Source organism: Chrysochloris asiatica, unplaced genomic scaffold (assembly GCF_000296735.1).
Source record: "Chrysochloris asiatica unplaced genomic scaffold, ChrAsi1.0 scaffold00106, whole genome shotgun sequence".
In the NCBI taxonomy this organism is placed as follows: Eukaryota; Metazoa; Chordata; class Mammalia; order Afrosoricida; family Chrysochloridae; genus Chrysochloris; species Chrysochloris asiatica.
In genome coordinates this window covers 4,262,668-4,276,207 of record NW_006408624.1, presented here as the reverse complement: position 1 = coordinate 4,276,207, position 13,540 = coordinate 4,262,668, and the positions used below count along the sequence as shown (strand labels likewise).

At 48.7% G+C, this 13,540-nt stretch overlaps 1 protein-coding gene across 1 annotated transcript in view; it reads left to right on the top strand.

Moving 5' to 3' along the window:
- LOC102818903 (glutamate receptor ionotropic, kainate 3-like) overlaps window positions 1–13,540 on the top strand; it is a 315,716-nt gene that overhangs the window by 250,200 nt on the left and 51,976 nt on the right. The window contains exons 10-11 of the mRNA XM_006867616.1: window positions 6,330–6,533; window positions 9,321–9,400. Of these exons, the coding sequence (XP_006867678.1) occupies window positions 6,330–6,533; window positions 9,321–9,400 (284 nt within the window). The remainder of the gene's footprint in view (window positions 1–6,329; window positions 6,534–9,320; window positions 9,401–13,540) is intronic.

Here is a 13,540-nt window from a genome sequence, read left to right as displayed (position 1 = left end):
GAGCAGCCAAGCGTCCTGGACTAGAAAGCAATAGATTTCTTGCTTCTGTCACAAATTCCCCCAGCTGTGAGCCTTCCAACCTTCTAGTATTCCTTTATATGTGGTTCAGAGTTCTTGGACCATCCCCTGAGCCTGTTTGGTCGGGTATTCTGTGTTGTTGTTGGTGGAGCTCTCTGCTATATGTCCACCCGATCCGCCATCTTGTTTGTTCCTCTGGAAGCTTTTTTGAAACCTTTGCATCATGAATGACCCTGCTGGTATTTGAAATACCTTTTAGCATTGACATAGCTTCTAGCATCCTAGCAACCCAAACACTACCATAGTGTGACAAGCTGATAGACACGTGGTGGCCCCTAGCCTCCTACATAAATTACATAAATTTGAGATAATGAACACCACCTCATCTCCTCCTACCTTGGCACAATCTAAGTCCCTGGCCCCAAGATCATGATAATTCCCCATCCCTGGCCCCGGTGGCCTTGACCTCTGAAAGGACCAGCTCATGGCTGTGTACTTACTTGAAGCAGATACCCCATTGCCTATAGATGAGAACCACTAATACACTCATGTAATTCCTACACCCCCAGTGCCCAGAGATCATGGAGGTTGGTTCTGCTTTTCCCTGTGGGCCAGTAAGGGAAGACCAATCTTTCTTGGAGGCAGGGGGATGAACGGGATGACATCTAGAGCATCCCTAATGGGGTCAGAGGATATAGCTCAGCCTTGACACTGGTCTCCAAGAAACTCTTCATGCCCAACTGAAAATACCTTATCGTCTCCTGGGACCAGAGGGCCCCCTCTCATTCAAGAACTGATCTAGGGCCACCTGGAAACCCAGTGCTGGTCCAGCTGCCCCAGGGAATGTGCCTAAAAGGTTTAGCCACCACGGTGTGCCCAGGAGCCTGGGGGACATGCTCAGGCTTGGACTCCTGGGGACAGCTGCACCAGTTTGAGGAGTGGCCCAGCCCAGCCCCAGCTGCTCTAGCTGAAAACTGGCCCCATGCTTGGCAGCCTCAACTCAGGGCCAACACCTCCTGCTGAGAGCACAGGCCCCTGCCTGTCTGAGAGTATGTTGTCAGGGCAACAGTGCTTTGAGTGGCAGACAGGACTAAGCTGAGGGTACAGGAACATCCAACTGCTTTCCTCCCAGAGAACAGGGCCTGGATCCAAGACCCTGACTGGAGGGGTTTCTTCTCTTTTCCTCTCCTGGAATTCAGACATGCCAGAAAACAGCAGCTCCGTGTGTACCTCTAAATCCACCTCCTACTCTCCCCTTACTCAGAAACTCCAGGCTTGGGGCCCAGGGTGCTTTCTCCCGGACAGATAGATGGGCAGAGCCCTGACCCCACCAACCTGCAGGCAGCCCTCCCCATCTCTGAGACAGAGAAGGCAGCAGTCAGGACCTGGAAACCTGCCCTCCCCGCCCTCCCCTAGGCCAGCGTCAGCCTCTGTTCTGGTTCTGTACTTTCATGAGCTCATGAAAAATTCATCCGCCCAAACCTCAGCTCACACACCGCAAAAACACTCCCAGCTCACTCCTAGGGGGCCTGCCTTTGAAGGTTCGGGGCTCTTTTGGCTCTTGATGTGAGCAGTGAGGTCGGTGGGGATGTGAGGGTGAGTGTGGGTGAGTGGGTGCACATGATGGGTGTATTTGAACTGTGTATACATCGTGACCCATATAGACTCAATGTGAGATGGGCTGGGACCTCAGCACCCAACAGAAGGAAAGAGGGTGAAATGAAGTCTTCCCAGGCCCAGGGTCATCCTAGACCCTAATGGCTGGGAAGATGGGGCTCCTAACTGTCTTGTGCTACTGAGAGGAACCAATGCTGTGGGTCCAATGTCCTTAGCCTCTGTTTCAAAGCAGAGTGGGCAGACAGGACCTCCAGTAGCGTGGTGTATTTGTATGCCAATGGCACAGTGCATACATGTGCGTGTATGTGTGTGTGCATGTGTGCCACATAATATTGCAGAAGTCAGAAGGTAGGCTTAGGGAACACCTACATATTACGTAGCTCACCCCTGGATCCATCCGCTCCTGGAGGTAACCTTCCCAAACTCCCTCTACGAACTCCGTGGGTCCTGTGCTGGGGGAAGGCCCACCCGAGGGCCCACCTCTCACACTGTGAAAGTGATTGTAGAGGAAGCAGTCCAAGAGGCCTGGCAATGAAAAGTTGGCAAAGGTGATTTTTCTGGCCCCCTGTTTTCTGTGACTTGTTGAAGAGAAATATTACCCCTGTTCCTACGGCTGTTCTCCGGAGCCATAGGAGAGCGTGAAGTTATGAAATTGAGGGCACCTTCACTGAGCAATCGATTAGCAGCTGAGAGAGCTTGTGAATTGGCTGTCTGGACATTTCCAGTAATAAATTGTGAAATAGTCCATGAATAAGTAGTTGGCGGAGTTCAGAATTACCCCCTAGGAAATGTTGCAGGTCTACAGACACATTACTAAGGCGAGCACCATTTTAATGCTCTGGGCTTTGGCTGTTAAATATGTATGCCATCCGCAAAGCACTTCCCGAAATTAATGGCATTTTACAGCTGCTCCGAAGGCAGCGGATTTATATGGAGATGTATAGATTCAGGGTCTGCAGTGGCTTCACAAATGAAGTGCTAATTTTAGAGGCTAGGGCCAGGGAGGGGCATGGAGAGGAGGTCAGCAAGGGAGCTAACTCAGGGACCTTTCTCTAAATGGTTTTCCCGCTGCCCACCATGATATTTAGCCTTTGGTGACATTGGGCGTGATTCGTAGGTAGGAAAGGTCACTGCACTTAACAGGCCAATCAGCACACAAGAAGAAGATGATATTAATGCCAATAATAGTAATAATAATAATGGTAGATAACATTCATTGAAGGAGTCCTGGTGGGGCAATGGTTAGGCACTGGGTTGTTTATCAAAGGTTGGCAGTTCGAAGCTACCCAACAGGTCTGAAAAATCATAAACTATGGGGTAGTTCTGGGGTGGCTCTGTAGGATCAGCACTGGACTACAAACTATAAGATCGGCAGTTCAAACCCATCAGCTGCTCCTCAGAAACCCTAAACAGGATCGCTGTGACTCAGAACTGACTCAATGGCACTTAACAAGTTCTGATCTGACACATAGGGTCACTGTGAGTTGAAAAAACTTAATGGCAGGCCTGGTGTGGCGTTGTGGGTTAATGCGCTGGACTACAAAGCCTGTTTGAACCGCAAAGTCGGCAGTTCAAGCTCACCAGCCACTCCTCAGAAACCCTATAAAGGGTCGCTATGGGTCAGAACTGATTCAACAGCACTTAACGACGACAACAGCAACATTTATTGCTGTTATACTTTGGCAGGTCCTGTTCTAAATGCTTTCATGGCTGACTCATTTCATTCTCAAGCATCCCTCGAAGATAGTCTATCATTCCCATTTTATGGAAGAAAGTGGATTTTGTCTAGGTATCCACATGTGGTTGATGATACCCCTAGAGGGAAAATGGTGCCTTAACAATTCTCTTTGAATTAAAGTGAGGGCTACCAAGTGCAGCTACGCATCTTGTTCATGGTGCAAGAGCATCCTAAATAAAGGATGAGTTGGGACGGAAATTCCACCCATGCCTGCTTGATAAGCCCTGCCCCAGGATGCAGGGATATGGTGCAATTGCTGCCCAGAGACTTATTTGCACGAAGGTAGAGTCAAAGTCCTCTTTCTTCCAGGTAGTCTCAGCAGCTTTTCCAGGCCCCACCTGGACTCCTCTCTGTTCCCTTGTTGAGCTGCCTACTTGCTTAGAAGATGGAGATGGGGATGTTAAGATTGAACATGGAGTCTAGCCAAAGGATCCAGTTTTCCACCCAATTAGACTGAAAAGTGATTTTCTCAGAATCCCTGGAGAGTCGGGAAGCCCTTGAGATTCAAACATTCTCCAGCTCTTTCTCTGAAACCTCCCAAAGGACTGCTGAAAATCTGAAGCAACTCAATCATGGGGTGGGATGGCATTTTGAGATGTAACATTGCTGGAGAACCATGGCCAGAGACTCAAAATAGCTTGCCACTTGGGGAGCCTGGCAGGACACAGCTGGTGGGTGTCTTGGCAGGACTTGCCAGTCCCGCAAGGACTCCTGATGAGGATCTTTGCTGGAGTCTTCCATGGATCACCTCACCCCCAAGGTCTATGGTGCAAAGGCAATGGCTCTGCCAGTTGAGAGAATGACGAGATGCCTCCATGATGCTGTTGTGCTCTTTAGTGGACATGGCTCCCAGTATGCATGTGTTCTGTCAGCTGATGATTGTCACCCATTACTAGAGTCGTTCTGATGCTGAAAGGGTGGCGATTTAGCTTTGAGGAAAGCTGACTGACAGAAAGAGAATGAGGGGCTGAAGAGGTCAGACGAGTTGATAGAAGACTAGAGTTGTTGAGGAGCAGGTGCTGGTTGACCACTCTTGGAACTTGGCCTTCATTTGGTGTCTAAAAGAACAGAGTGACTCAGGAACCATGTTTTAGCTAGGGCTACCAATGTGTTCATTCCAATTTGACCCCCTGCTGAAAGTTTACATTTCCGCCTCAGAAATACTGAATCAGAATCTAAATGTTAACAAGATCCCCAGGTGATTCTTATGTTTACATGAGACTCTTGTTAGAATGTAGAATCTGATTCAGTATATCTGAGTATTATCTGGGGTGGAAAGGCAACTTCTCAGCAGGGAGTTAAAGCAGAATGAACTGGTTAGAAATCCTGGGTTTAGCTAGTGCAGTTGTAACAGAAGGACCTCTGGTAGTGCAGTCGGCGAAGCACTGGGCTGTTAAATGCACAGTCTCAAAAACCCTATGTAAGGTCTCTACGAGTCGAAATGGACTTGATGGCAGTGGATTTGGGTTTGATTTGGTTGTAACAGAAGGGGTCCTGGTGGCATAGTGGGTTAAGTATTCGGCTGCTAACTAAAAGGATGGCAGTTCAAAGCCACCAACTGCTCCATGGGAGGAAGTTGAGTCTGCCTGCTTCTGTAAAGATTTAGTCTCAGAAACCCACAACAGCAGTGCTCCTCTGTCCTATGGGCTTTGGGCTGGAACTGGGCTTATAAATAAAACTGGGTGGATAGAGCAAACAGAACATGGAGTTGCATGTTAGTCTGGATTCTAGGATGGATTCTGGATTTTCCAACATGGGAACCCACAGTTCCTTACATGTGTATCTCAAACTGGACTAGGGCAGTCCCTTCTTCCCACTGGTTTTCCTGCCCTTTCTCTCAGTTATTCTTCCCTGTCTCCTCTCCCAATTTTTCTTTGCAAGGGTTTCTAGGGGTATGTTTCTAAATGAAAAACCAGAGGCATGCCCCAGTTGAAAGCCTGTCAGCAACTCCCCATCACCCAGGAACTGACTTCTTCTGTGTTGTCCCCACAAGCCACCTTCCTGAGGATGACCCCTGTCCACCAAATAGATGCAGGATGTGACTCAGAGCCTCTGAGTTCAAATCCTCTCTTTATACTAACTGGGTGCGATGGTACAAGTCACTTGTCTTCTGACCTTTATCTTCTGTATCCATAAAATGGAACTATCAACACCTTATCCAGAAGGTGGAAATTAAATGAGATAGTACTAACTTTGTCTACTGAGCCCTCTTACTCTGTGGGTCCTGAACTAGGCCTCAGCCGTGCCTGCTGTCATTGTTGTCAGTAATCACACACAGTAAGCAGAGCCTGACTCAGAATGGTGACTCGATCTGTGGAGAGAGAAAGATATCAGGGAGATTGTAGATGGAATCTTCCAAACATGAGTGAGTAGAGAAGTCAGGAAAGTGCTGGATGCTGGACCTTCTCCAGCAGTGGTTTACACACTGAAGGCAGGCATCAGAATCTCCTGGGGGCTTCTTCAAACAGATTTCTGGGCCCCACCCACAACGTTTATGATTCAGTAGGCCTGGGATGAGTCCTGAGAATGTGCGTATCTGACATGTTTCCAGGTGATGCTGCTGCTGGTCCAAAAGCCATACTTTGAGAAACAGCTGGCCTTTGTGACTGGTGCAGCTGAAAGAGTGTTGGCTTTGGACGCAGAGCCTCAAGTTCAAATCCCAGTACTGTCACTTACCAACCATTGTAAGCTATTGACCATTGGACAGTTAAATCAGTGAGTACCTACTGGCCTTTGTGTTCTGCCAGGGACTGCCAGCAGGTGACCACTTCTGAAGCACAAAGTGGGCTCTCAGGAAATGCATTCTCTCTCTCCTCACTTAGCAGACCATTCATCTTAGCCACCCCAAATGGTTTTTTAAAAACATGAGCAGAAGTTCCAGCTCAAACTATCTGGCCCAGGCCGACCCCTATCCTACCCTGACCATCATCAACCCCTCTTGCATCTGTCCCTCCAGGAGGAACCCTTTGTCATGTTCCGCAAGTCCGACAGGACCCTGTACGGGAATGACCGGTTCGAGGGCTACTGCATCGACCTGCTCAAGGAACTGGCTCACATCCTAGGCTTCTCCTACGAGATTCGGCTGGTGGAAGATGGCAAATATGGAGCGCAGGACGACAAGGGCCAATGGAACGGCATGATCAAAGAGCTCATAGATCACGTAAGCTGGGTGGGGCTGTCCGGCGACTTGGAGAAGTGGTACTTATACATCAGGGCAGGCTTCTGGCAGTCAAGGGTCACGGGGCAGGAGACATGAAATGAAGGTCCTGGTCTTGGCTTTACCCTTGTGAATCCTGAGTCAGGGGTGTGCCGCTTGAAGAAGTGTGCCCTAGCTTTCTCAGGGGTGCAGAACCTCCCTGTCCTGTTCATGCTCCCCACAACAGTGAGACATCCTTCCTTGTTAAACCACCATCCCATTGGCATCTTTGAGGTCATCCTCATCTAAGGATTCCCTCAACCCTTTACTTTTTCTGCTCATTTAAGAGTTACCAATGACACTATAGGATAAAGCATAAGACCGCAAGATCAGCTTGAACCGCAAGGTCAGCTGTTCAAATCCACCAACCACTACTTGGAAGCCCTATAGAAGGTCAGAACTGATTCAATGACACTTAACAACAATGGATGTTCCTGTCCCATGGGCTTGGTGCCAATATGAAACCCTGGTACACAGAGCTATATCTCTCACTGTTTTGAGTAACTTTCAGTTCAGTAAAGGAAACAGAGGGCCCAGAGAGCTGAGGACTAGAATGAAGGGATGAGCAGAGCCTAGTGGTGGGGACACCAAATATGTAGCAGCTTTTACTTTGTCTGTGACAGGGAAGGGACCCCAGAGAACACAGAGCTAAAGAAGCAGGCAGTCAGAGCTTTTGGGAGAGGGTGGGAGTAACCTGGGGTTTGTGGGACACCAGGAGGAAGACGGAAGCCACACTCAAGGGGGACCATAGCAGAGGGAATCAGCAGGTCCAAAGTTCAAGTCCAGTCCTTACTCATTAGCTGTGTTACTAGGGGCAAGTCACTGAAGCTGAGTGTTTTCCTAATCTGTAGAATGATGTTTGAATACCCTCTTCTCATAGAATTGTGATATTGTTGTTGTTAGGTGCCATCGAGTTGGTACCGACTCATAGCTTCACCTTCTTCCACCTGACAGTGAGAATACATGCCCTGTGTTCCTCCCGGCTTGTTGTGAGGCTTGGAGGCAGTCACTGGTGGGAGGTAACGTGTAGAGAATAGGATTCGGTATAAACAGAAGGGAGTGGTGTTGTCACCATTATTAGTAATAACTGTAATTATTATGGAAATTAGTCAGCAGGTCCCAGAAACATCTTCATCTAATGTGCTCCCCTTGTGCTTTGAGAGTGGGACTCGCGAGTCTGGGCTCCGGGTGAGTTCTGAGGCTGTCCTTTGCAGAGGTGATGCAGGCTGAGGAGGAAAGGAACCCACAGAGAGAGCGGAGACCATGTACAGAAGCCAGCAGGGTGGATGCTAGCCTAGCCATCAACAGCATCCCCAGTGGTCTGGCAGCACTGAAGAGACATTTTCAAGAGAGTGTTAGCAGCTGCCAGGCCTGCCTCAGTGGGCCCGTGGCTGGGAAGAGGACCAGAGCCTCTTCCCTCGTCCACATGTGGCCAGGTGCTGCTTCAGGCAGTCTGGTATCCATCAAGGCCACCAGCCCTGGCAGGGCCTTGTTAAACTGAATCCCCTACCATTGATGAGCCCATTAATCCTAGCTTGGTGCCATTTTTAATAACATCATAATCATTTATTAGTGTCGTCAGATAATTAGTCTTCTCGCTAGCTCCTGGAGAGCATTGTAAAGGCTTGGCAATATTATTACTTCCTTATTAGTGATCTGAATGTAGACATAAAAGTGATGAATCCCCACCTTTGTAAGGAACTGCCCCCCAAGGCCCATTTGAGGGCCCTGGGCGGAGCCTCTGACCGGCAAGACTTTCATTGTCCTTCTGTGACACCATCTGCACCTCTCTGTCCCATGACCTTCCTAGGAGGACAGGTACCTGGAAAATGCACCTTCCTCCTTCCCCAGGTGACCTCTGATGCTGGGGAGTCTGTACCCCTCACCTATGTCTCCCCGACATCATCGCTCCCTCCATGTTGATGGTCCGCTTTCATTGATCTCTCCTAGCTCTCAAAAGACTCTATTCACATCCATAATTTGAATTACTCCCGTGTGTTTGCATGACTCTGGAGTCCAATCTAAAAAGATTCAAATTTCAAGTCTAGGGCATTTTAGCTGACAGTAGGGAAGCTATCCAGCCTCTCTCGCCTCCGTTTCTATATCCATGAAATGGGGACAAAGGAAGAGTCTCTTGCCTAGGGTTTGTGGGAAGATTAAATGAGATACGACACCAAAAATGCTCCCTGTAGTATGTGCTGACCTGCCCACCAGTGTCCTCTCAGGGAGGACTTGGGGCCGTGTTGAAATTTACCACGGAACTGTCAGCAACCAGATTGGACTCAGTAAGCTGAGTTTGTCCAATCTGGAGTAAGATGTCTGGGAAATGCTGAGCAGGAGGTCAGGCTCCAGACAAACAGATTCATTCTAGGGAGGACAAGGCACAAGACAGTCATATGGTTGAAGGGCTGAAGGGAGTATCAGGACCATTAGAACACTGTGCTGTCTCTGAGGCTAAGGACTGCACACTCACACAATCATTCAGCAAACCTCCACTAAGCACTGTCTTAGCCTGGTTCCTAGAGGCTAACATGCCACTACTTACTTAGAGAGAGTGGGATCCAGGGAAGTGGAGCAGGAAGGAGGGCAAGCCAATACAAGGACGTGTGATCAAGCTGATCCCACTGAGAGTGATCAATGTCTCAGTCTGTGAGTCGGTGCCGCAGAAAAGCCTCACAAAGTCTATTTTGGGATGAGGGGAGGAAGATAGACTGCTTTATTCCCTGGCTCCTGACTGCCATTCCTTTCTAGGTTTGGCACCGTGGGCATGAGAGCCAATCAGGACCTGAAGCCCCAGGGCAGAGTGTGGAGCAGGCGGGTAGTGAGATGCTGTGGGCTATGTCTGGTGGTGTCTGAGTGAAACTAGTCAGAGCCAGAGGCCCAGAAATGGTGCGTGAGAGGCATCTGAGCCCAGCACCAGTGACGTGCCAGACCTGGGGGAGTGGTCTGGGATATGGATGGCGCCAGTCCTGGTGTGGTGCTGTAGGATAATGCGCTGGACCACAAGGTTCATTTGAGATGCAAAGTCAGTGGTCAAACACACCAGACGCTACTCAGAAACCCTATATAGGGTTGCTGTCAGAACTGACTCTATGGCGCATAACAACAACAATAAGTGCCAGCATGAAGTGCCAGCAGAACAAATAAATCTGTGTTTGAAGAGGTACAACCAGAATGCTCCTTAGAAGCCAAGGTGGCCAGAATTCATCTCTCATACTTTGGACATATTATCAGGAGGGGCTAGTCCCTGGAGAAGGACATCATACTTTGTAAAGTGGAGGGTCAAAGAAAAAAAGGAAGACCCACTCCAAAGGATAGATTGACACAGTGGCAGAAGCAATGGGCTCAAACATAACAATTGTGAGGCTGGCAGTGTTTTGTTCTGATGTGCATAAGGTCGTTATGAGTAGGTACCAACTTGATGACACCTAACAACAAAAACAACAACAACAACAAGGTAGACATGGCTGTTGCCCTCCCGGAACAAAGAATGATGAATCACACTTAAAATGTGAATAGTGCTAGAAAGAGGAGTATAGGAATTTTACAAAAAAAGGAAAACCAAAGCCCAAGGCTCCATAGGTGACCAAGAACTTGAATCTTTACAGACGCAGACTGCAGCATCTTTTTCACACATGGCTGATGAATTTGAACCACCCACCTTTTGGTTAATAGTGTAACACTTAACCTGTGTCCAGACATCCCTAAGTCAATGACTCTTAGGCAGAGACTTGAAAAGTGAGGAGGGCTATATGGAGGTTCTTACAACAGAGAAAAGATTGACATTGTCAAGGACTTCATTCTTGGATCAATTGTCAACACTCACAGAAGCTGCAGTCAAGAAATCAAACGACATATTGCATTAGGCAAATCTGCTGCACAAGACCTTTTTAAAGTGTTGAAGAGCAAAGATGTCAGCTTGAGGACTAAGGTGTGCCTGACCCACGCCATGGTATTTTCAATAACCTCATATGCATGTGAAAGCTGGACAGTGAATAAGGAAGACTGCAGAAGAATTGATGCTTTTGAATTATGGTATTGGAGGAGAATACTGAAAGTGCCATGGGCTGCCAAAAGAACCAACAGATCTGTGTTGGAAGAAGTGCAGCCAGAGTGCTCCTTGGAGGCCAAGATGGCCAAACTTCATCTCTCATACTTCAGACATGTTGTCAAGAGGGACCAGTTGTTGGAGAAGGATATCATGCTTGGTAAGGTGGAGGGTGAGAGAAAAAGAGGAAGACCCTCCCAGTGAGATGGATTGGCAAAGTGGCAGCATCAGTGGGCTGAAGCACAGCAACAGTTGTGAGGTTGGCCCAGGATCTGGCAGTGTTTCGTTCTGTTGTGTGCATAGGATCGCTATGAGTCAGTTCCGACTCAGTGGCACCTAACAACAACAACACCACCACCTGGATCAGGGGCTGAATCTGCTGCTGAGCACGTGGCACCTGAAGCTTTGGCAGGACTGTGCAGAGTCTGGGTGGACACCACCCTTGGGGGACACACAGGGAGGAGAAATGGGGATAGAGGTTGTGGACATCCCTCTATAGTGAGCTGTGAAGACATACTGAGCATCCCTAAAGCTGAGAGACCCAGGAACCGGGAAGTTTGTCTCAGGCCTGAGAAAGGCCTACCTGTCATTTCTCATAGTCAGATGTCCATCAGACCAGGAGGTCGTGAGTGAACCACAGGTACATGCCCCACCAGTTGACAACGGATTTTCTAGCACCTGTTCCCCATCTCTGTAAAACGTGTGTGTTGTTCAGAATGCTGCTGCTTTATGACGTTAACAAGGGGCACGGTGCTGATGGTTCCGTTGACAGCGAGTGGGACTTGAGCAGATACCATCCATAACTCAGTGTACCCTCCTGTGTGGCAGGCCCTGAGACAGTACTTGCTGGATGACTGCTTTTAAACCCCAGTAATCCCATTTTGTCCTGATGTGGCGCTGCAGGTTAATGCGCTGGACTGCAAGGTTGGTTTGAACCGTAAGGTCGTGGTTCAAGCTCACCAGCTGCTCCTCGGAAACCCTATCTCGACAGGACTTAACAACAGCAGCAGTCCCACTTGTCAGTATAATTATGAGTATTGATTCAGTACATCTACCAAGTCAGACCTCATGCTATGGACTATGGGATACAGTGGCAAACAAAACAGACAGGATCCTGGCCCTGATGCTCAGGAGTTTATATTCTAGTGGAGGAAACAGACAATAATCTCTGCATATAGGGATAGATGTAACTTACTCAGCCAGCGCGAATGGTCTGAGAGAGGAATGTGGCTGAGCGAAGGAGCGCCCCTGGTTCAATACGGCACTGACCAAGAGGTACCGTGACCAAAGAGCAATCTGGAGCAGCTGCTGACCCATCCCAGTGAATATATAGAGAGACTTGCAGGAAATTGGGGAGCCCCTCAAATGCCTTCCTTGTCCACTTGGTCAGCAGCATTCAGAGAAATCCAGGAGTAGGACTTGAGTCTGGAGTGTGGCAGGAGATGGTCTGTAGGAAAAATCAAGGACTTGGGAAGCTGTCTATCCTCCCCAGACATGGCCATGGCATTGAGGTAACGTGTGTGTGTGTGTGGGGGGGGGGGGGGGGGCGGGGAGTCTAGTGTCAAAGACATGCCACTATCCCCCACTGTGTCCATCTTCCTTCTAGCCATGAACCAAACCTTGCTTCTGGCCTGCATACATTTGGCCCAACCCCTGCTTCTGAAACCACAGAAGGCTTCGCCTGAACCTCAGACTGGTCCAGCACACTTAGAGGCAGAGCATTCTTGGGGCAGGACAGGACCCTGATGAGCAGGCTAGGTGGGGGGCAGGAGAAATGGAGGGACTACTAAAATGGACCCTCCCCGGAGCAGCCAAGTGGCCAAGAGCAGTGAACCTACCTAAGGAAGGTCAGGAGGACAGTTGAGGACTTTCTATGCCAGGGATCCACTGATACTACAGAAGTATAGGGTAACCAGGCTCAGGGGGACCCATTAGTGCACAAAGAGGAATTGACGTCTGGAAAGTATCTGGAAAAAGACAGGCAGAAGGTCAGGACCTAGGCAAATTAGTTTCAGGAAGGATAGCGGTGCTGAGCAGGCAAACTGAGACCACAGCTAAACACACTAGGCTGGGGTAAGGAGAGATTAAGAACCTTGAACATACTTTGGTACTCATCCTTTCAACAAAACTCCATTAAGACCCTACTCTGCTAAGGGGTCCCTGAGTGGTGCAAGCGACTAAGTACTCAACTACTGACTGAAAGGTTAGAGGTTTGAACCCACCAAGAGGTGCCTTGGAAGAAAGACCTGGTGATCAGCTCTCAGTAACTTTGATTTTTATTTATTTATTTATTTTTTACTTTGTGCTGATTAATCCCCGACATTGTGCTAATCCCTAGAGATACATCAGTAAGTAAGACAAGTGTCCCTGCCCTCTTGGCGCTTATATACCAGCAGATATTCTGGATATGTAACACTGATTTGCAAAAACAAATGCAGTTGTAGTGAGAGCGCTGAGGAGCAGTACTGGGGACTATGGGAGTATGTAGCCAGTCTGCAGAGGGAAGCCTTGTGCCCCAGCTCCCTTGGGCTTTACTAGGGCAGTCTACACTAGGGTGTTGATGAGAACTTTTGGTGATAGGAAATGGGCGCAGGGTTTGTGAAGCAAGTAGACTTGCGAAACCTTCCTGAAAGCCAGCCGCACCAGAGGAACCTGCTGTGGCTGGGGAATCTGGCTGCTCTCTCAGCCCAGGAAAAGCACACAGGGCTCCTCTCTGCCTGTTATGAGGTTGCTGTCAGCTCAGGAAGCTGGCCTGTGAAAGACAAGCGGTAGGAGTTGGACCATGAACTGACACACATTTTCTAGCACAGGATTTGTTAGGCTAATGTCCTGGCCTTTCAAAATGCTCTTTTTTTTTTTTTTTTTTTTTTTCTTTAAGGTTTTTATTTTGAATTGAAAGAAAGTTTACAGGGCAAATCATCAG